A 23,007-nucleotide genomic window follows, 5' to 3' on the forward strand; every position below is an offset into this window, starting at 1 on the left:
TTCCTTCTCCTTATAAGCGTATACACTTGATCTGGATGGTGGTGAATAGGTTGGCTGTACCTCGTGCATAAATAAATTCAAGTCAGAAAATGAAGGAATCAAAGGATACAAGTTGTTGATGAATGCATGCATGCGCAGGTTCAGATGTATAGTGACAGTGTTGAATGTTCATGCATTAATTCAATTCCCATGATATTGACATGGGAAATGACACACTAGGATTCTAATTCCACACTGCCATTTGTTTTTGAGTGGCTGTCCCGGTTTTCGTTTTTTCTTATCTTGTGATGACCACACAAAAAATGGGGCGAGTTGAGAGTTAATAGGGACTCAGCTTTCAACCCAGAAATTTGGCAACTAAGGAAATGGGATTAATAATGACTTTGGTAATTTGACTTCAACAAATATCTTACACTTGTATATTAAATCGATATGGAAAAAATGGTGATTTTCACTTCAAACAAATATCTTACACTTGCATATTAAGTTGACAAATTTCTCGGTTGCTAGTTAAGTACTTTGAATCCCAAGTCCCAACGAAACATTATTTTAAGTAACGTGTTCCAAAAGATAATGATAGAGACTCCTGTTAGTTATGGCATGAGAAGTAGCATTAGCACGTACTAGCTACTAATATTTGTGAGTGCGGAGATATCAAGCGAAAATGGCGATACCAAAGCAAAAGATAGTGAAAATCAAATCCCCAAAAAATCGTTGGTCACATCTTTATTGAATATAACATGCGCACAACAGTAACAATTATTGTTTTCGTGTTTGTGTCTCTCAAATCCCAGTTATACATAAGAACAAGATAGTGGCGTCCATGACGCTTCATATTTGAACATGTGCTTCATTATAAATACGAGAATCTTCACGGTACCAAGACTCTTTCCTTTAGAAGGTATACTCCCCGTTGGGAAATTTCTTCTAGCAAGGAAATAGTTTCTGGTTACGAGGGGTTTACGCCTGATTTCCATGAGAAGACCCTTTCAGTCGAGCAGATGTGTTAAAATGGTTCAAGTCCGTCGAGTTGATTCGTCCAGTCGTGTAAAATAAATGGATTGAGCTGGTAATTTCTCATCTCACCAAATGGTGGTAGAACCGTCCCGCGCCGCCTAACAATGAGTTGCTACGGCCCACGCCAATAACTCATTTTGATACATCTGACCAAGAGACTAGGTCCTTATCTCCTTGAAGATCCAAGCCTAAGCACCCACAAAATATCCTGTTGAAAACTATGAGGTAAGTATGAAGTAGAAATGGCACTGACTTAGCTCAACAAGAACTGTGGCTAAACTACTATAGATCCTGGTCAACGAATATCTATTATCGCACTGTCTGATATTTGTCTCTTCCAGGGGAAGAAAAATCTTGTTTCATTCAAATATTTTATTCCAGTTTCTACCACAACCATAGTAAATTCGTACGACAATAATCCCAACTGTCAATTGACGACAAAATAAAACTGTCGGGAACAAATTGTCAATCGGATAAAAAATGTCCTTCAACCCAAGTACTTGAAATGTAATGTCGAAAAAATAAAGTGCAAACATCAATGGGGAAAATTTTTGTTTCATTAACGAGCACAAATGGTCATTTCCAGTTTCCACGCGCCTAGTACTCTTTGGCCGGTCCTCAAATCAAATTATAGTAACGTATGACAGATGCAAACCTTTTTTCACTTCCAGTGAAAAAAAATTGCACAATAAACTCGACACTTCTCTATGAGATTTCACATACATATACATACAAAAAAATATGAAAAAGGGGTAAATCAAAAGCCTCGTACCAAACAACTCATCCAAATCACAAGCAGCTCATTATTGTGCAGCATCGATTGGAGCACCAGTCCTCGCCTGGGATATCCGGTTTGCGTAAATGGTAACCAGTCGTAGTTGTGTGCTGTTAAGCCCCTCCAAGTAAGGTAAAAATGCTTTTCCAAGCATGATATATACGTCAACTAGACAGAAAACGACAGTCTGCAGTTCCATGAAAATGCATATCGATGGTAAGCATAACAGACGGATCCCCTAATAATAAAATTTGAAGGGAAAAAAAGGCATATCTTCCCAAAAAGAAAAAGATATGGCTACAACCTTCCGGACATCTGCACTTTGGCTCCCAAAAGCATCAAAAAGAGCGGGCAGAAACGATTGCAACTGACCCATAAGTTCCTCCTGGGAGAGTTTACCTACAAGCTGTTGACGGAATGAAGCATGATGATCCATATTTTAGCGAAATGGTTAAACGATTGGGAAGCTAATGGGATAAAAATTCTTTAACGAGAGAAAATGAGATCGGAGTTTGATTGTAAGATGAAGTACGAACCGAACATTTTAAAAGTTTGGCACAATGGACATCCGTACAAAACAACATAAAACAATAATGAAAAAAGGACAACACCTCACTAATGCATAATAAATATGAAAATAACTGTTCTACGACATGAAGGTAGTGTTTGGCAGAGCTGAAGCACTTCTCAGCTTTTCTTTCACAAAAAAATTTGTGAAAGGAAAGCCGAGAAATGCTTCCAAGAAGCTCTTCCAATCACTACCGAAGTGACCTTTTGCCAAATTGTGTTAAATAGTGAAAAATGAGACTTGGCTAAATAGAACAATAATCCAGTGCACCTTTCAGAAAACTAGAAAATAATTAAGTAGCCATGTTTCATTTCCTCTGCAAACAGTACCTTTGTCAAACAATTTATGCATGTTATAAGAGTTCTCTCATCTTCAGTAACCAGCAAAGGAACAATAACCTGTAACATTCATGGATTAAATATCAAGGCTTGAAAACTCGAATTTTTGGCTTACACAAGTAAAATATAAAATAAATCTGAGCTGTAAGCAAAAAAACTAGAAGTACTCACACTTAAGCATCTAAATGGGTCATATTGTGACAAAACAGTGGTCAAGCAATGCTCTGATTCACTGGATACCTGAAGCAACTGATAGCATAAGAAAAGAGGAGACAAAAAATAAGAGGCTGGGATTTAGAAAACAGAAAAAGCATACCTTTGGAGCATTGTCCTTTGTTGCATGAAGCAGCTTTTCAATTAAAATCTCAATATTATCCTCCATAGAATTTTTCTGCAGAAGAGTAAACAATAATCTTAAGGATGAGGGGAATTTAACCAGAGGAGAGGAGCTTTGGCTTATATTTTCCTAAGGGACGTAATTTAGATAGCAAACCTGATTCTTCAACATTTCAACAATCAGAGAAAGTACCATCTCGCGAATGGATGGATCAGAATCATCCAGCAATTCAAGTACAGCCGTCAATATCTGATTGAAGTACTGAAATAAAGAATTTTTAATATTGACATTCGAAAAAATCTTGGCATGTTGACTAAATGTATAAGCTGCCAAACAAATTTAGTGAGTAAAATACAAAGAATTTCAACTTTGGAGAAATACAAAGAGTTATTTTAAAAGGTTTGATCTTCTAACATCCATTGGTGCATTGGTTAACGCCCCAAAATAAAAGTCTGAAAACAGGACCAAAAACTCACTTATAATCGTTGCTGCTGCCTAAAGAACCTAAGTTTGATAACAGAGAGAACAGAAACAGAAAAGTGCAAAAAAAAAAACCTTAGGTATCTAGGCATGCATGAATCAGGGAACTTAAAGTTCAATTTTCAAACATACCTTGCCCCAAATAGTGTGGTCATTAGATATAGAAACTTCAATTAACTGTTGAAGTGCACCACTCTTGTTTGCTGTCGAGCTTTCATCATTCCCAGTACATATCTAATCACAGGGGAAGTAAGGAAAAAAGGGGAAAATAAGAAAAAATAGAGACAACTCGTAAAAATTATGTTTTTGCACTATACACAAGAACCAAAAGAAATGCATGATGATGAGAAAGAGTAGAAGATGAGAGAATATAATAAAGAGCTATTTGTCTAAAACAGACATAGGTAGTGTTTGGAAGAGCCAGCTTTTCCTTAGACAAAATTTCAGACAGCTTTTCCTTACAAAATTTGGAAATTTTGTCAAGGAAAAGCTGAGAAATGCTTTCTAAAAGCTCTCCCAAACGCTACCATAGAAGCTCACCAAATGAAGAATCTGGGGAATACTTGGTCCCTCTTCTGCTTCAGAGTTCTGATTTAAAGCAGGAAGCTTGAGACGATGATCTACTGTAGATTCAGATGAAGGTACACTATCAAACCCTGAGTCTGTGGAATTTGGCAGATGATCAGATCCACCATTTATGTCCAAACATGAGGTTGAAGTAATCTCTATAGTAGCGCAGTTATCAATTGCCCAAGTTCCTTTGTTATCATTGAGCACAGCAGAGCCACATTTCAAATTTTTGTAATTTGAAAAGGAAACATCAGGGTCTAAATTAGTCTCCAAAATATCTTGATGCAAGATCTCTTGAATATCATCAGATTTCAAGTTAACAATAGACCCTGTAACATGTGACGCATCATGAAGAGAACTACACTTCCTACCACTATCGCTGTCTACAGAACCAGAAGAATACTTTCCAAACATGTAGCTCTTCCTTGAACCTCCGATATATCCTTCTTCAGACAATGTTCCAACCAAATCAGATGGATCATAAGAAGACTTACCACGTTTCTCTTTCTTGCTCTGTAGAAAATTCATCAAATCTACTTCAATTCGTGGAGTGTGCTTTTTAAGGGCTCGTCTCAATGAATTCTGCTCATCAACAGATAAGCTAAGAATAAAGTTTAATACTGCCGCTGAGTCAAAACGGTTATAAACAGATATTATACATGTGATAGCTGCTTCTTTCAGTTTTGTATTTTTATCGAAGACCAAAGGTTTTAATTTGGCAAGCCATAACTTAAGGATGCCACTATTAGCAGATCCTTCAGAATTGGGTATATGTTTGTTAAATGAACCAACAGCAAACTCAACAACCGCTAATTTTGCCTTAGGAGAACGCTGCTCATCCAATGAACGGAGCAAAGCAGGCAGAAGTGCATCAGTGCCATATGTTTTCCCAACAATATCCAATGTCGTTGAGCAAGGTTGCCTAACTAATTCTTTAGGATCTATCAACCGTGAGAAGACGTGTGGTAAAATCCTCTCCATAAAATTTTCAAAAGGTTTTCTACAAGCAGGAATAAGATCTGCGAGAGTGGAGAGGGCAGCTTGTGCAACTTTATGGTGAGGATCATCCAAATGCTGGAAAAATAGCTTCATAACCTTCTCAAAATTCTGCAGTATTTCTTGAATTTCTCTCGGACCTTGCTGTAGCAGTGAGTGAATATAATTAAATGCCGCAACACGGGCATTCCAATCTGAACTAGTACTGATCCCCTCACTCAGAGCATCATTAAGTGAAGCTGGACCTTCCGCATAGCTTGATACATCTCCTAGCGATAGCTGACTGTCATCAAAGCTCCTTCTCCTCCCTGCTGACATTCGTCCAGCTGCATTCTTTCCTAGAAGAGGACGCTGAAAATTTGGGACGTGATTATTTTGGGGATCTCTATAATTGGCATCTTTATATGGAGTTTCCAAGGATTGCCTGTCAATATAAGAGTTCAAATATCGTTTTGACTCCCTAAACTCAGTTTCTTGAGCAAAACTTCTATCTTGTACTTTTTCAGTAGTTCTCTTGGCTAAGTAAGATGAATGTCCTGACAACGGTTCACTTCCCACACTACTGAGATACGAAAGTTTACCCAAATCTTTAGAAGCCTGAATTTGAGTGATGATGTCAGACAACACCAAGCCCCCATTGCGACTATTACCTTTAGAAACACTAGACATCATATCTACCGAAGAATGCATTAGACTATGTGAAGCTGGAACAGCAAGGGGAAATGGCGGATCTCGAGAAGATGGAGGATCAACTCCTGCACTAGGAGGCAGTAAGTTAAATAACTGGAAAACAAAGTCACAACAAACTTAATGGCATTTTATTGCCAAAATTGGGGTTCAAAAAATGTAAAAGATTGCAAGGGTCGAGTGTTGCTCAGGCAAAGCCAGGCAACAGAATCGACCAGTTACTCACACATGACAGAGAATTGCAAGTAAGAGTAAACACAAGTATATACCTAAGTCCAAACTAGAGGATCGGTTTTTCCCTATATCCAAACCTTTTAGCATACTCTCGATAGCAGTGACCTTTTGTTTGCTTGAGTGCAGCACACTTTCAAGACTGCGCTCTGTGACTTTACCCGCAGATTTAGCTTGCGAGAGTAGAAGTCCTGAGGGAAGAGATATCCCCGAAGGTATACTTCCACTTCTATCCATTGCAACTATAGCAGAAATCCCATAACCAGGTATGTTGGATGGTAAAGAGGTCTGAGAGGTGAATGGCATGTTGGAACCCCTTTCCCGAATAGAAGGAGAAGCATGTCTTCTATGCATTCCTCCATCCTCGTCGTTTATTACCTAGGAAAAATTTCCTTATAGTTCATAATAGTTATTGTTATAGTACAGAAAAAATGCAGGTTGAAAGATTTGATAGACGAGAATCTACCCTTTGAACTACGGCATCAAAAGACAAAAACAGGCGGCGTGAACGTTCAGGCCAGGTTTTTGTAAACATTCTATAGCATGTCCTTGCAGTAGATCGTACCTGTTGGATGTAAAAGTAACATTACATGTACAAGAAGGAAAAGGAAAGTAACATAGAAGCATAACTACAGAAAACACGCTACACAAATATAAGGCCCAATATGTAGATCCAAGGTTCTAAAAAGATAAAAATGCGCCAAATACCCCTGTGAAATTCTCGATGAGCTAATACCCCTTTGTAACAGCTTTGTGCATTTTAGTCCCCGTCTTATATTTTTTTTAGCTCGCTCTCTTCTTTACTTTTTTGTCTCATAGATTTATCAAATGACAAAAAACCCTCAAGTAACAATAATCATTCTCACTAATTCTTTTTAAAAAATACAATGATACATTTCTTTTTTATTTTTATCATTTAGAAGAGAACACAAATCTCACCGATGAAATGAATTCTTTTTTATGATTCTATTTTATATTATTAACTACATGCAAACAAATATGAAATATAAAAAATGCAATGATGAAATTAATATTGTGCAATAACCGACCCACTAAGGAATGTTTTTACTTAATGTGCCATTAATAATTATAGATGATATATATTTAAAATATCCTATAAAAAATTGTGAAAAGTAGGAAATTTTTCATTATAAAATAACATTTTGTCGAAGCATATTCTTAGAAAATCTAAACACAATAATACCAAATTAAAAAGAAAAAAGAAAAGAATAGATGTTTGAAAATAAAATATAAAAAAAATATTTCACTAAAAATATTAAAGAGAATATATATTTAATCTATTCTACCTATAAAAATAAACAGAAGGGTGAAATTTTTTCCTGTGAATTTTCTATTTTATACTTACATTGTGTATTGTATACATTAATTGCATGAAAATTTGATTGAAAAAATGGATGCCAAAAATTAAGGAAAGAGGGGCATTATTGGGAATTCATTAGCTAAAACATTCAAGAAATTGATCTTTATGTGTGTGCTTTCACAATTGTACAGATAGAGGTCTGCATGCTCAAAAAAAATATAAGAGAGGGAGTAGGATGCTCAAACCCATGATAGAGGGGGTATTAACGTATCAAGAATTTTACATGGGTATTTGGCACAATTTTCTCTTTCTAAAAGGCGCTAGACAGTAGGCCGACGGCCACCCACCACCTAACGCCTAGGTGCTTAAACGGCTACCTAAACGGTTTAAAAAATATATTAATTAATTAAAAAAATTATATAATATTTTATAATATCAAAAATAAAAAATTAGTCAAAATATGCATAAATGTGTTCTACATTTTCATTAGTATTTTTCCAGCCATGCTTATTAGTGCGCATAAATTTTTTTATGTGCATATATTTCAATAAAACATGCATAAATTTGTTAGACCATTTTTAAAAATAATTTATTAATATTTTCAAATTATGTTTTTTTATAAAGAAAATAAAAACCGCCTAGGCGGCCTATTTTTCCAGCATCGCCTAGAGCCACCGATTTTCTAAAAATCGAGGCGGTGAGTGACCGCCTACTGCCTAGACGGTGGCGCCTTTTAGAACAGTGTTTATATCTCAAAGTAGTGATGTAAATAAACTCGTGAAATTTCATGGCTCACGCGTTGCTCATGACTCGGCTCGAGTTTTTAAGATTGTACATGAACAAATTCGTAATGTCAAATAATAAGGCTTAGCTAGCATACTAGGGCTCAGTAACATGTTTCTAGGCTTTATTTAGAATATTAGTAATGGTATTCTTATATATAGAAATTTTAAGCTGCCCAACAAGGTTTTTCCACTTCATGCCCGACTACTAAAACCCGGCGGTGGGTTTCAGTGGTGCGAAAAATCAAAATAAAAAACAATTAAAACCCACCGCCGGATTTTAGTGGTCGGGGATGAAGTGAGCAGGAATTTGTTGGGCAGCTGAAAACTTCTCTTCTAATATAATAACATATTTATATTTTTAAAAAATAAATTAATTTTTGTTATATTCTTATCTTAAATATAAAAAATATTTTTAAAAATTTATTTAAAGCTCATGAATTGACGATGCCAAGCTCAAGCTCAAAAAACCTTGGCTCGATTGAGATAGGCTAGAATTTGACTTGACTCACCCTGCATCCTATTCCACCGAATACAAAGTTTTGAGTAGAAGTGTAGAACAGACAAATCACAGCTGACCCACAGTCAATGAAAAATTATTTCAAGGATACAATGTCTAACCTCACTCATTGCATCAGCAATACAGTATCTGATCAAATCTTCATAGATGTCAGCTGAACGTTGAATCTCAGGTGCATCAGCCCAATATTCAAGGACCAGAACCGCATATTCACAGCACCTAATTTAGGAAATAAAAGCATTACACAAAAAGCTAAACTGTAGGCCTAGTAGCTTAAAGAACAACAGAATCGTACCTCGCACGAAGTACAGCACTGCGATCATTCTTTGCAGAGTCAACAATCCGAGGAAGTGCACGGGAAACTTTGCAGTTGCGTAGCATCTGACAGTAAAATTTGTCGCAAATTATGCAAGGATACACAAAATGGTAACCAAGAGAATTATTACCGTTTTTATGCAGTTATCTGCTGATTCTGCAATTACAAGCACTGTAATCACAACAAGCTTGAAAAGGACCTAGTTAAAAGGCAGATGGTAAGACGAAAAAAACATAAGCAAAAGACAGTGGCAACTATATACAAGAACTCTTCTCACCGGAATGAACACCTCAGCACATGCCTCAAAGTCGCCCAAGAGTTCTTTTGATAAGAAGTTCAATAAATGGCATGCCTAGTAAAGTGAATTAAAACAGAAAACCAATGAAGATAGCTTTAAATAAATGCTGAAATTTCAGGATTACGATATATGGAGACCAAATAATGGAATAGAAATGCCAAACACCAGTATCAGTATAAAGGTGCATACAGATATACATACAGATGCGACTTATATGCTTGAGCAAACAACATTTAGAGCCCTCACAAAAGACAAGCCTTTAATCACGAGCGGGAAGGCACAAAAATACACAAGAATAAAATTATTGATGCTTAACCAGAGTTAATGTAACAACGCGGTAAAATTTTAGTACTAGGCCAACGGAGTTCTAGAGTGTGAACACAATTCTATGTCCCTCTGTAATATTTAAATTCACTACACTCTCAACAGGCACCAGTTACGTTATCAATATATGTGGCCATACCTGCTTCACAATGCTAGATCGCCGATCAGATAGTTGTGAGCTCAAAGGACCAACCAACTGTTTGAGAAGTCCGCGGAAGCAATGGTAATCAGCTCCACCTGAATGGCATTAGTTCAAAAAAGTTCATTTACTGATCGAAAATTAAAATCATAGAGCATGGCATAATATAGTATCAAGATTCGAGAAGCTTACACTCCTGTTGAACAATATAAAGCTTTAAATTTCGTTTCAAAGTACTTAATTTAGCATGCATAATAATTATCAGTTGGCATGCTTAAATACGAGCCAGATAGCATGATAATAAGGGGCCAATCACGCCTTAAATACTTAGAGAACCAACTCACCTCCGATAACAAGCCCTTCAACTCTCTGCATGGCTGCTATTCGTATTGACCAATCTTTATCTGGCACAAGGGTTGAACCAATCTTCTCAAATTCCCTGATGAGTTCCTTTTCTGAATACACTTTTATCGGCTCAACAGGTTTTTCTGTGATATCACCATCTGCTGCTCCGAGTCAAAGGTCACAAGCACTAGAAGTCAGCAACCACAATGCTAAAACTGAACGCTGTCCATGCTGAACAAATTTTGGAGTAATCCTTTTGAATCACAATGGTATTATTTATTGTACTCTAATTTCAAGAAACCAGTAAAAGTTTTTTTAATTAATCTTGGACAACAAAAAAATATTGGACATTGTTTTTGCGCATAAATCATTTTATGCGCAAAAATAACAATAAGGTTTCTGAAGTCCGAGAATTGAGAGGTCAACTGAATAGGACAAAAGACCATCTTAAAGAATATAGTTGTACCTAGAAATAAAGTTACAAGATAAATTATATCAAATGAATCCACCATGTACGAACCTCCAAAGAGAGAAACATCACGAGTCGAGCTTTTGGCCTTGGTGCTGCTTTTTCTCATATTAAGGCTCACATGCTTAGTCTCATTGGAAGAGAAATTGCTCATAATCACATCAGAAGAGCGAACCTTTGGCTCAATTTTTTCCAATCTGGCATTTATATCTTTTAACTGAAACCATTATCATGTCAAAAATGGCTTGAGAAGTAACTCTGTCCTGCTTCATTTTCTCAAACAGTATACTGCAAACGGATGTTATAAATGGAAGTTTCAGAATTACCATTGATGAAGGTAGATTATGCCTATGCAGTTCCTCACAGAATTGTGACCCAGCTTGAGTATACATCATCTGGGGAAAACATTAAAAATAACTCAGGCATAGAATTACTTTTTGACCTGTTGGTCAGGGCTTAAATGTTTTGCATCGTGTCAAATATGAACATAATGAACTATGATGTTTTATCGCAGACCGTCGCCATACAGGTTGATGAACAATCTGAATCGTAAAGCATTGATATGAACAACAAGTGTCCCTACGGGTGAGGTACTGCATCTCATAAGAAAGCCTTTACTACGGTATTTAGAGTAAATTAGAGTATGTGTCCCAAGCCTGTGATGACGCAACAGTCAACAAAAGTGATTTTCATTGTTCTAAAAGACGGCGCCTAGGCGCTAGGCGGTTGCCCACCGCCCCGATTAGTAGACAGTTGATGTCTCTGGGTTCTATTTCATTAATCGGCCACCTAGACCGCCTAATTGCCGCTTAGGCGACTCAAAATCTGCAGGTGGTCACCTAGATTAATATATGTTGGAGCTCGCAATCAGATCAATTAAATAATTAGATTGATTGTTTGAATCTTAAATTGATATAGATTATGGGAATATTAGATATGAATCCCAAACTTATGATTTTTTCTGTAGAAATAATAAGATGAGATTTCCACATTACTGACATGGTATCAGAGAATAGGTTTAAACCTTTCTTCTTTTTTTTCTTTTTTTTTCTTTTTTTGATCGGCACTTTTGCTCTTTCCGGTCAAGATTCCAGCCTTTTCTCCAATCATGAAATTGCGACTTTGCATTTCTTTCTCATCCATTTTATCGCCTCTTCGTCCGTCTAATCAACGCCCCATTCAGTCATTATGTCAGCATCTAAAGAACCAAAAAACTTAACCAAGACTCCTCAAATTGAAGAAGTTAACTCCAATATATCAATTGGAGAGTTGCAGAATCTTAGGATAGGCTACAAGCTGGATGGCAAAAATTTTTTGAAGTGGTCTCACTTCGTGCAGACCTACTTGAAAGGAAAAGGAAGACTTAGCCACCTTCTGGGCAAGGGACCAAAACCTGGTGAAAAAGGCTTTGACTCATGGGACGAAGCGGACTCTATGGTTATGTCCTGTTTGTGGGACTCAATGGATCCCAATATCAGTGACACTGTTACGTTCATACCCAATATGGGAGTCAATCTGTCGAACCTAATCCAAAGCTCGAGACACAGCCCATGTTTTTGAAATGAAAGTGGGATCGTTAAAACAAGGGAACAAACCTGTTACTGAGTATGCAAATATGTTGCTGAATTTATGGCAGGAGCTTGACCATTATAGAGTCATTGAAATGAAGAACCCTGAAGATGCGACGACACTCCGAAGATTCATCGAAAAGGATCGAGTCTATGACTTCTTGGCTGGGTTAAACTCTGAATTTGATCAAGTTAGAGTTCAAATTCTCGAGAAAGATGAAGTTCCATCTCTGGAAGAGACGATATCTATGATACAAGCTGAAGAAAATAGAAGGGGCGTGATGCTTGAAGCGCAAAATCTGGAAGGATCTGCTATGGTGGTAGCAAAATCAGAACATCCTCATCCAATCCAAGAAAATGTGAAGGAAGTGCAATTCCCAAAAACCTTCGGGTGTGATAACAAAAACAATCTTTGGTGTACCTATTGTAAAAAGCCTTCACACACAAAGGAAACTTGTTGGAAACTTCACGGCAGACCATGTGAAGGAAACCAACGAGGAGGACAACAGGCACAGCAGCCGCGAAACTATGGACAGGCCAACCTCAGCATCGGCCAGCAAGGTCAAGAACAAATCTGATGTAGGCTGACCTTAAAGAGGAAATAGAAAAGCTCAAGGGAACGATCATGTCCCTTGAAAAATCTGGTGGAGTAAAATCTGGAGGATGTTCCTTGGCACTTTCAGGTAAGTACCCAATATCTCTAGGAATAAATGTCTCAGACAAAGATATTATAAATTCATGGGTGATAGACTCCGAAGCTACTGACCACATGGCACACTCATCTCTTGTATTCACTACTTACACACCTTGTCCCAGTAACCGGAAAATAACCATGGCTGATGGCTCTCTTACCACTGTAGCAGGAATTGGTGATGTATGTATTAGTGAATTGCTCACATTAAGAAATGTACTCCATGTGCCAAAACTATCAACGAACTTGATATCCATTCAAAAGCTTACATTTGATTTGAAGTGTAATGTCCTCTTTTATCCTTCATTCTGTATTTTTCAGGACCAGGGTTCGGGGAGGAAGATTGGACTGACTAAGGAGGCAAATGGCCTTTATCTCTGTTAGGCTACTGGTTACTTGGCCACAAAAATTAGATCAAAACACCTAGAATTAATATTGGAAGAACAAACTTGAACAACCCAGAGATAAATCTCTGTACATAAACCCTAGCCAAAGCTAGTATTTCCCTAGCCAAACTGCTAGTTACGACCTTCAAAGAAAGCAACCGAATGCCTAACAAACTAACACTCCCCACATTTTATTGCTCTCTCCCACACGTCTAGATGCTTCTATGGGCTTGAGTTTATTGGGCCCAAGTCCAATATATATTAAAACTCATATACATATAGTCCCTAGCAATCTCCTTGAGGAAACCTGCACCGGGGAGGAAGATTGGACTGACTAAGGAGGCAAATGGCCTTTATCTCCTTGAGGAAACCTGCACCGATAAAACACTTTCATCCTTTCTTTCATCTTCATCAAATAACAGCAGTGTTTGGCTTCAACACTTCAGATAAGGACATCCGTCTTTTGGAACTTTAAAAGTTATGTTTCCATCTTTGTTTAAAGGCTTAGAAAATAAACACCTTCATTGTGATGTGTGTGAGTTTGCTAAACACAAACGTGTTTTCTTTCCAACCAGCAGTAAAAGAAGCTTATATGTTTCCATCTTTGTTTAAAAGTTTAGAAAATAAACACCTTCATTGTGATGTGTGTGAGTTTGCTAAACACAAACGTGTTTCCTTTCCAACCAGCAGTAAAAGAAGTTTAAGCCCTTTCTATCTAATTCATAGTGATATTTGGGGATCTTCTAATGTTTTGAATATTTCTGGATCTCGCTGGTTTGTCTTATTTGTGGATGATTGCACTAGAATTTCATGGATTTTCCTTCTTAAATCCAAAACTGAACTAAGTGATGTGTTTCAAAATTTTCACAACATGATCCAAAATCAATTTGGGGTGAAGATAAAAAAATTGAGGTCAGATAATGCTAGAGACTATTTCAACTAAACCTTATCCCCATATCTTGAAAAAGAAGGAATCATTCACGAGTTTTCATGCATTAATACTCCACAACAAAATGGAGTAGTTGAACGCAAGAATGGTCACCTCTTAGCCACTACTTGGGCACTTCTCTTTCGTAAGAAGGTTCCTAAAAACTATTGGGGGAAGCCGTACTAACCACTGCATATATCATAAACCGTCTATCTTTTAAGGTCTTGGGATTCAAAACACCACTAGAAATTCTTTCTCAATTTTATCCTGACCTACAAACATCGAATAATCTCACCCCACGAGTCTTTGGATGCACTGCTTTTGTTCACATCCATAGTCAAAATAGAGGGAAACTAGATCCTAGAAATGTGAAGATACTCCTCGACTAAGAAAGGGTACAAGTGTTATCATCCACCTACAAAAAGATTTTTTGTCTCTATTGATGTCACATTTGATGAACAAAGTCCGTATTTCAGCCAACCTCATTAACCGGAAGAACACTTGGCATCTCTCAGTGATGAAGACAGAGATGCATTCTTGTAGAATTGCCTTCGACCACCTCAGCACCAAATTCTACTCCAGCAGTGAATGATCCACCTTCATCCTCCAATGAACCTAGTCATACACGCTTTAACCAAGTATACTCAAGGAGGAGGAGGCCTGAAGCTGATCCTGCACCAGTCCAAGAAGCCTCACCACATCCGGTCGTTGAGGTATGGTCTGAAACTGACATCTCAACCTCACAATCTGTCAAAACAGGTGATTTACCTATTGCCATCAGAAAAAGAACTAGAGAATGTACCAAGAAAGCCCCTTTATGGCAAAACATGTTACCTTTAAAAAAATTTCCTCATCATACAGAAGCTTTCTCACGAGTTTAAACACTATTGATATTACTAATTCTTTGTCTAAGGCTTTATCTAATGAGAATTGGAGACTTGCTATGAAATAGGAAATGTAGGCACTAGAGAAGAATAAAACTTGGGAGATCACCACCGGGAAAAAAGATTGTGGGATGCAAATGGGTGTATACACTGAAGTATAACTCTGATGGCTACTTAGAAAGGTACAAAGCCAGACTTGTTGCAAAAAGGTACACACAGATGTATGGAGTGGATTACAATAGACTTTTGCCCCAGTTGCCAAGATGAATACAGTGAGGATCTTACTCTCTCTTGCTGCCAACTTTAACTGGAACTTAAATCAATTTGATGTGAAGAATTTCCTACATGGAACCTTGAAGGAAGAGATCTACATGGAGATACCACCAGGATTTAAGGGCAGTGAAGATGATAATAAGGTTTGCAAACTAAAAAAAGATCTTTTTTTTGGGCTAAAACAATCACCAAGAGCATGGTTTGGAAGATTTCCCCAAGTAATGCTTACATCTGGGTACAAGCAAAGTCAAGGAGACCACAAACTCTTCTTCAAACACTCAGCTCAGGGGGAGTCACAATCCTCCTAGTGTATGTTGACGACTTAATCATGACTGAAAATGATGAGGACGAAAAGCAGATTCTAAGAAGATGCCTAGCACAAGAATTTGAAGTAAAGGAGCTTGGGAGGCTGAAATATTTTCTTGGAATCGAAGTGGCACATTCTAGCAGAGTCATCTTTATTTCACAGCAGAAATATGTCACTGACTTATTGAATGAGAATGGGTTGTTGAATGGCAAACCAGCCCAAACACCAGTCGACGTTAATCAGAAGTCTGGAGAATTAACTGAAGAACATGTGGTCGATAAAGAAGTGTATCAAAAGCTAGCAGGGAAGCTTATATACCTTTCTCATACGAGACCGGATATTGCATATTAGGTGAGCGTTGTGAGTCAATTTATGCACGATCCAAGAGAAGGGCATCTACAAGCAGTCCATCAAATACTACATTATCTAAAAACAAGTCCTGGAAACGGTGTTTTGTTTAAAAGAAATACTGGATTGAGCATCAAAGCATATACCGATGCTGATTACACAGGATCACCTGTGGATAGGAGATCTACATCAGGATATTGCACTTTTCTAGGGGGAAATTTGGTGACATAGAGAAGCAAGAAACAAAATGTGGTAGCCCGATCAAGCGCCAAAGCAGAATTTACGGCGATGGCCTTAGGGATACCGGATATGTGAATTATTGTGGTTCAAGATAATTCTTGATGATCTTCAAATCAAATGGGAAGGACCTATGAAGCTTTTGTGTGATAATAAATCTGCTATTAATATTGCCCATAATCCGGGTGCAGCATGATAGATAGACACTTCATTAAGGAGAAAATTGATAGTGGACTTATTTGTACACCGTATGTACCTACCAATGGTCAACTCGCTGATGTGCTCACTAAAGGACTGAACAACGAAGCCTTTCAAGACATGATTTCCAAGTTGGGAATGGAAGATCCATATCTACCGGCTTGAGCGGGAGTGTTGGAGATCACAATCAGATCAATTAAATAATTAGATTGATTGTTTGGATCTTAAATTGATATAGATTATGGGAATATGTAGATATGAATCCCAAACTTATGATTTTTTTTCCTTCTAGATTTTCACTCTGTAATAATATAAATAAGTGTACAAACTTAGAAATAATAAGATGAGATTCCCACATTACTGACAATATATAATACATTTTTTAAATTTGATTAATTTTAAACTTTTAAAAAATATTATTTGACAAATTTTCTAATCAGATGAAGATGAGGAATATGCGATGAATTTTGAGTTTGATAATCGATAATGTGGAATTATTGGAGAAATCTTAAGATGAACAAGAAGAATTAGATATTTAGGCTAAAAAAGAAAAAAAAAACACTTAGACCCCGCCTAAGCGGCTAGTCGCTAGGCGGTGAGTGACCGTCCACCTAACGCTTTTTAGAACATTGGTGATTTTGTTTTTTAATTTCTTTATATATGGATAAATAACAAAATATTCACGACACAGAGTTCTTCCACTGTAACAATACAAAAAGAAGAGAACAAATGTAGCTGTTCTCTCAAACCCAGAAAGGAACTTTTAAAAGATTGTGTATTTATGATTCACTAACAGGGAGCACGTGCTTTGTTGTCACATATGATATAAATCAAGAAATTAACGACAACAATTTTATTTTTATAAGTATATTATTTATTTTATTCGCTTTTTCTGTGGAAAGCAAATCAATAATGATTGAAATTTAAAGCAATTAATTTTTTTCCCCAATTGGCATTTAGAATAAACATTAAACAGATACATTTTCTTGTTCCAAGCAATGGATTGTGTATTTTTTTCTTGTGATTGTTTAATTTTTATGCTTTGTTCATTATTTTTATCCCGAGGACTTTGAGTCTTTCTATTCCATACATATTCGTATTCATTCTTATCATTTTATTTGCCTACATCATATTATTTTAGGCATTAATATTCAAATATTCATGTTACCGTGCTTTGAATTTCATAGGACTTTGATGTCATCTCATAAGCTTAATTCAATTAATTTGATCCTTAAAATCCCAATTAATTTCATAGTCAAGTTCTGTATTCAAGTATTCAACCAGCGACCCAATTAATTTCATAGTCAAGTTCTATATTCAAGTATTCAACTAGCGACCTTTGCACGCAATGAATGGATATACATAATTTTTTTAATATATAAATTTCTTTATGTTAATTAATTTTCATGTTATTTTCAAAACTGACACATTGAATTAAATATTCAAAATTTTAAGAGTGACAGACTATCTAATCTAAAATTTTTAAAACATGGGTGATTGGATTTAAGAATATAGACAGGGATAGTATTAAGATTTAAAAAATGATATTTTAAGAAAATAGAAAAAGAAGTTTCAAGTTACCGATAAGAATAAGAAATTAAAAATAAGTATCAAATTTTTTTTGGTGAAAAAGAAAAAATGAGCATTATTGTAAATTCATTTTGGCTTCACAAAACAAATTGAGAGTTAGTTAGTATAGGGTGAGATTTTTAATTAAAATGGTAAGATAAATGATAAATAAGAAAACGAAATAAACAATCAACCTACAAACCTTCTATGATGTTTTAAAAATAACAATAGCGAAAGCCTAGGCAAGATATTAATGATAACAACGATCACAAACCAATGCACAAAACACGCTGCAATGTATTGAATTGCAAATAGTAAAAATTTAAACAGCGAACATACAATAATAAATTAATAATCATCATCTCCATTATTAGAAATCCTATAATTTACTTAATAACAACAATTAAATTAAGTTCAAGAGTTTTGGAAACAAATAATATACCCTTGTTTTTTTCCAAAAAAAAATAACAAGGTAAAAAATTAAAACAATAGATACTAAAATCAAATCCTGGGGGGGGATGCAAAGGCCAAGACCTACAAGTCCCAGCATGATTATATATCAATGGATATATAACAAGCATAGGCGCATATAAATCCACAGTTCCTTTTAGCACTGCTGAGTTTTATTCAATACGGACATACTTTTTCATAAGTAGAATGATTAAGTTGTATATAGAAATTTCAATTGAGTTTAGCCTCACAAAGCACTTGGTTTTTTTCTGGAAATTGAAGTTCATTAATTTATATAGCTTAGGCATCATTTTTCCAATAAATCTTAAATGCATTTAGGTATGATTTTTTCCCGTAAATTCTTCAAGTCATAAATTAATAGCTCCAATTCCTTTACACTGAGACTAAACGTGATGTTGTTTACCTAAGTAACCATATATAGAGGTACCGATCTAATACCATTAACTAATTCACTGGAACTTTTCAAAGGTAAAAGTTAAAAGATATCCAAAAGCAACTTTCAAATCATGCAAAACTCCATGACATATTAAATTGGCACCTTCAAATTAAATGGAGGAAGCAGAGAAATTTATGTCACCCAAATCAAAGCAATTTTCTGAGGAAATGAATTGATGTTAATTTTTCTGACCTCGATACAAGAAGTAGCCGATTCCCTTACACCAGGATTTGTGTCATTCATCATCTGCAAAATCTGGTATCCAAGAAGATAGCACATAAAACCACTGCCTTTTTTTGGGTAATCATGATTGTCATCAATTTTGTTTCCACCTAAACTACATTGTGTAAGGTGAACTCAGAACGATAAAAGACAACGCAGGTAACATACAGGTGGAAGAATAGCACGTTGAAGAGGTAGTTCCGTCGATGCAAAGAGACCAATCGCTGACGTGACCGTACGAGTAAATTCTTCTCGAACTCTCCAGTTTTTGTGAGTCCAAGCATATGCTCCTGCTCTTTCGACAATGATGGTTGGGGAAGACACCTGCAAAGAAGCCCACATTTATGATTCTGAGCTTGAATTGATGGGATTGATAAAATAAAAATAAAAACAATTCCTAAAGAAAGATGTTAACTCAATGGAGTGATTATGCTAATTCTGAAATATTAGAGGAACTTAAAAGAATCAAAAGACGATTTCACGGGAATAATCACAACATCATCAGCCAAAATCAACAGAAGTTCTGAATGATTTATGAACTTCTGGTTTGACAAAGTTATACTTATAAATGTCTGGAACCATTTTATGATTAACTGTCAAAGGTGAGTATAATTTTGTGTTACGATATAACAATAATACATAGGATTTCCCTAGTTCATCACTGAAAAAACAGAATTCAATATCCGGCTATTGGTGCACCATACTAATTTGAAAGAAATTTAACACGAAATAGCTTGTATGTAAATTTCAACCACATCCGAGAAGTGAATTTCAACACTGTGACTCCGTTAACTAAGCTTCCGAACTGTAATTGAACTAGGCATTTGTAAAATTAACCATGAACAAGCAAACAAGACGCGATTCAAGAGACGGAAGCATTTATCAGTTGGTTAATAGAATAAATGAAGAGAACTAAATGTGAAAGAAAAAAAAAAGCCAATTCAACTTCTTCGTTGTCGCTAAAACAGTCGTGATACAAACACACACACAAAACACAACCAATCGGGATTACACAATACAACTGTTCGTAAAAGTAATAAAATAAGAGAACAGCAAACAAAATGAGGATAAGCAGCCAAAACATGAGCGATCATTCACAATGAGTAAGCGGACGAGCCAATAATCGCACAAAATACCTCCATTAGAGTAAGCAAAAGCCTTCTAGCGGCATCTCTGACTGGCTGCTTGGAATCACCCAATCTCTCAACCACGGCGGGAACAAGCGCATTGAAGTGGAGTTTCAAATGCTCGCCGGAGAGCACGGCGGCCGAGGCCAGCGCCTGTAGAGCACCCTGAGAAACTCGAAAATTGTTGTCTCTCAGAAGATTTAAGCAGACGTCCACGAGTGACGTCACCTCGGACGTCGTATATGTCTTACTCGATACTTCAAGCAGTTGGTGGAGACGCTCGACGCCAGCCATCCTCTCCTTAGTGTCCTTCGCACGCGCCAACTCCAGCGCCTCCTCCATGGCGGCGGCGTTTCGGGAGTTTGCTCTGATCTCCGGCGTTGAGAATCGGATCTGCTGTGAAGGAGCGGAGTGGAGAAGAGAGAGGAGAGAGAAACTTACCAAATTAATGGATTGGAAAAATAAATAATTAAATAAATTATGTGTGGGTTGGGACAGTTGAGATTATTCTACTGCGCCTAATTATTAGTGCTTAAATTAAATTAAACGGCTGGTTTAAAAACCCGCGCTCCGGTCTTTTGGATACCTAAATAAATAAATTTTTCGGTCTGGGGTGGTCCGGTATATATTGGAATTAGTATTTCGGTGTACGCATATTTATGCTGTCATTTTATAAATTTGATTTATATCATAATTATAGAAATTAATAAGGGTTATATTGTCGTTTTTGAACTTGGTCATATCAACTTACAATCTTTTTTTTTTATCTTTATCAGGCTATTTCTTAATATGTAGTTATAGATTTATGAAATGAATTTATTTATTTATTTATAAAATAAAAATATGTGAAATTGATCTTTAGATTAACAGAATACGTTGTATTAAAACTTATGAGAGTGTTATTTAGATTTAGTAAATAACTCAATCATTTTCTAAAAATTTAATATGTGAGAGATATAATAAAAAAAATTAAAATAATTATTATTACCAAGATGAGAGAAATAGATATTATGTAAATAGCTTAATGGGATTTATTAGATAGAATTAAAATATGTAAACACTATAAAAATTATGGGTCCTTTAAACACTCTTTACTTTAAAGTAAGCATCTATCTATTAATTAAAAAAGAGATTTTATATTGTTTATATTATGTTCACATAGAACCTGAAAATATGACATAAGCATGACATCCTCGTATCTTTACATAAAAATATTTGAGAAGTTTTCACATACATATCTCATACGATGTTTTATCAACAACTTTGCCGCAGTTTTAAACGCATAGCCCTAGCCCCAACCCCAAAACGAAGGTGACAATTCAGTGAATGACATCATTGATCAAATAACGTCCATCAATGTTCGATTACGACGTTCTGACTACGACGTCATGACACACCATTCAATTGTGGTGTGCCCGGTGAAGTCCATTGTGACTGAATCTCATTCTATTTAAGATAGTCTAGGAACTTGGTACTCAAGTACTCTCCACCTCGATCAGATTAAAGTGCCTTAATGTTTTTTCATGATTGTTTCTCTACTTCAGCTTTGAATTCTCGTAAATGTAGTAGTTTGATTCCCGAAATAAGCGATTAACCATCTAAGCATGTTTAGAATGATTAAAACATGATTAAAAAATTATCGGATGAGATTATTAAGTAGAAAATCGGATTCAGGACGTTTGAAAATAGTCCAAAGGGTTCCAAGTATTCAAGCAGTTCGGAAGGTCCGAACTTGAGCTAGGAACAGTTCGGAAGCTCCGAACCTGAGTTCGGAAGATCCGAACGTTTCTCCGACACGCATATATGGATTTTCTGATTGGTGACTTGACTTGATTTGACAAGGTTGATGCGGTAACCCCGGGTTCAAAACACAACACACCAAACCACGGAACCAAAACCCCAATATTTTATTTTAAAAAAAAAAAAAAAAAAGGGTCGCGCGGCTGCGCCCACCAAGTGGCATGGTCGCGCAGTCCCCTCGGCCTTGCGCCCAAGGCGGCGCGGCTCGGGCTTACCCCATTTTTTCAAACATTTGTTCCAAGCCCGGAATGGTTCCGTATCGATCCAACTAATAAATCTTACAATGAAAATGAGTTTAAGCAACCTCAAACATAATCCAAACATCTATAAGCTAGGCAAAAATTATACAATACATATGTTTGATACATATTCAAACACAACATGTTTTAACTAGAAGTTTTCAACAACATACTACAACTCAACCCGGAATACCACGTCTAAACTTCTTCCCAAAGCTCATGGCCTCCTATGACTCGGCCCTGAATCACCTGTTGTAATGCACACACAAAACAAAGCAACATCCGGACAAACAGGTAAGTATAAAACTTATTATGAATGACGGAAACATATGATAACCACATATATGAAAATATATAAACATTTCAAATATAAAACTCATTATGAAATGCAAGGAATAATGGCAAAAGGCTATCAAGGCTCAATATAAGACAACGGTTTAGATGCTAAAACACACCAACTCATCATCAGGCTAAAACTCATCACTGATGCTATACCGAAGTCAAAGTATCAATGTTACAATCTCATCATTGATACTCGATATCGAAGCTAATAACTCATCGACGATATCATGGCAAGGCTAGAAGAAAAGTTAGGCTCAACATGCACCATGAGATGACACTATACACAATAACCTCAAACAAGGTCTAACAAATATGCTATAAAACTCAAGTAATGCATATCAAAACAAATAAACATATAAGATAGAAAAATTATGTGATTTAAGGGATCGAGTGGGCAAACTCGTCTCGACGTTGTTCCCCAATTCAATCATCGTCGAATCATACCTTATTCTTGATAACAAACTAGCT

At 36.3% G+C, this 23,007-nt stretch overlaps 1 protein-coding gene across 4 annotated transcripts; it reads right to left on the reverse strand.

The window, feature by feature from the left end:
- Window positions 1-713: 713 nt before the first annotated feature.
- On the reverse strand, window positions 714-20,615 carry LOC140879680 (CLIP-associated protein-like). 4 transcript variants are annotated; one of them, XM_073283503.1, is made up of 22 exons: window positions 20,168-20,615; window positions 19,200-19,355; window positions 19,002-19,064; window positions 10,840-10,908; window positions 10,565-10,730; window positions 10,044-10,202; window positions 9,700-9,797; window positions 9,216-9,290; window positions 9,069-9,137; window positions 8,918-9,003; window positions 8,724-8,841; window positions 6,466-6,564; window positions 6,038-6,377; window positions 4,056-5,836; window positions 3,648-3,749; window positions 3,192-3,296; window positions 3,015-3,089; window positions 2,870-2,938; window positions 2,690-2,758; window positions 2,097-2,198; window positions 1,790-1,979; window positions 714-1,225 (listed from the first exon to the last, which is right to left on the reverse strand). In XM_073283503.1, the coding sequence occupies exons 1-21, from the start codon at window positions 20,498-20,500 to the stop codon at window positions 1,821-1,823; spliced, it is 4,293 nt and encodes a 1,430-aa protein (XP_073139604.1). In that variant the 5' UTR covers window positions 20,501-20,615; the 3' UTR covers window positions 714-1,225; window positions 1,790-1,820. The 4 variants fall into 4 exon arrangements, 3 of the variants coding, with proteins under 3 accessions (XP_073139604.1, XP_073139605.1, XP_073139603.1); XM_073283504.1 differs by having other exon boundaries at window positions 6,080-6,377; window positions 10,044-10,205; XM_073283502.1 differs by having other exon boundaries at window positions 10,044-10,205.
- Window positions 20,616-23,007: the final 2,392 nt, after the last annotated feature.

Source organism: Henckelia pumila, chromosome 2 (assembly GCF_033568475.1).
Source record: "Henckelia pumila isolate YLH828 chromosome 2, ASM3356847v2, whole genome shotgun sequence".
Classification (NCBI taxonomy): Eukaryota; Viridiplantae; Streptophyta; class Magnoliopsida; order Lamiales; family Gesneriaceae; genus Henckelia; species Henckelia pumila.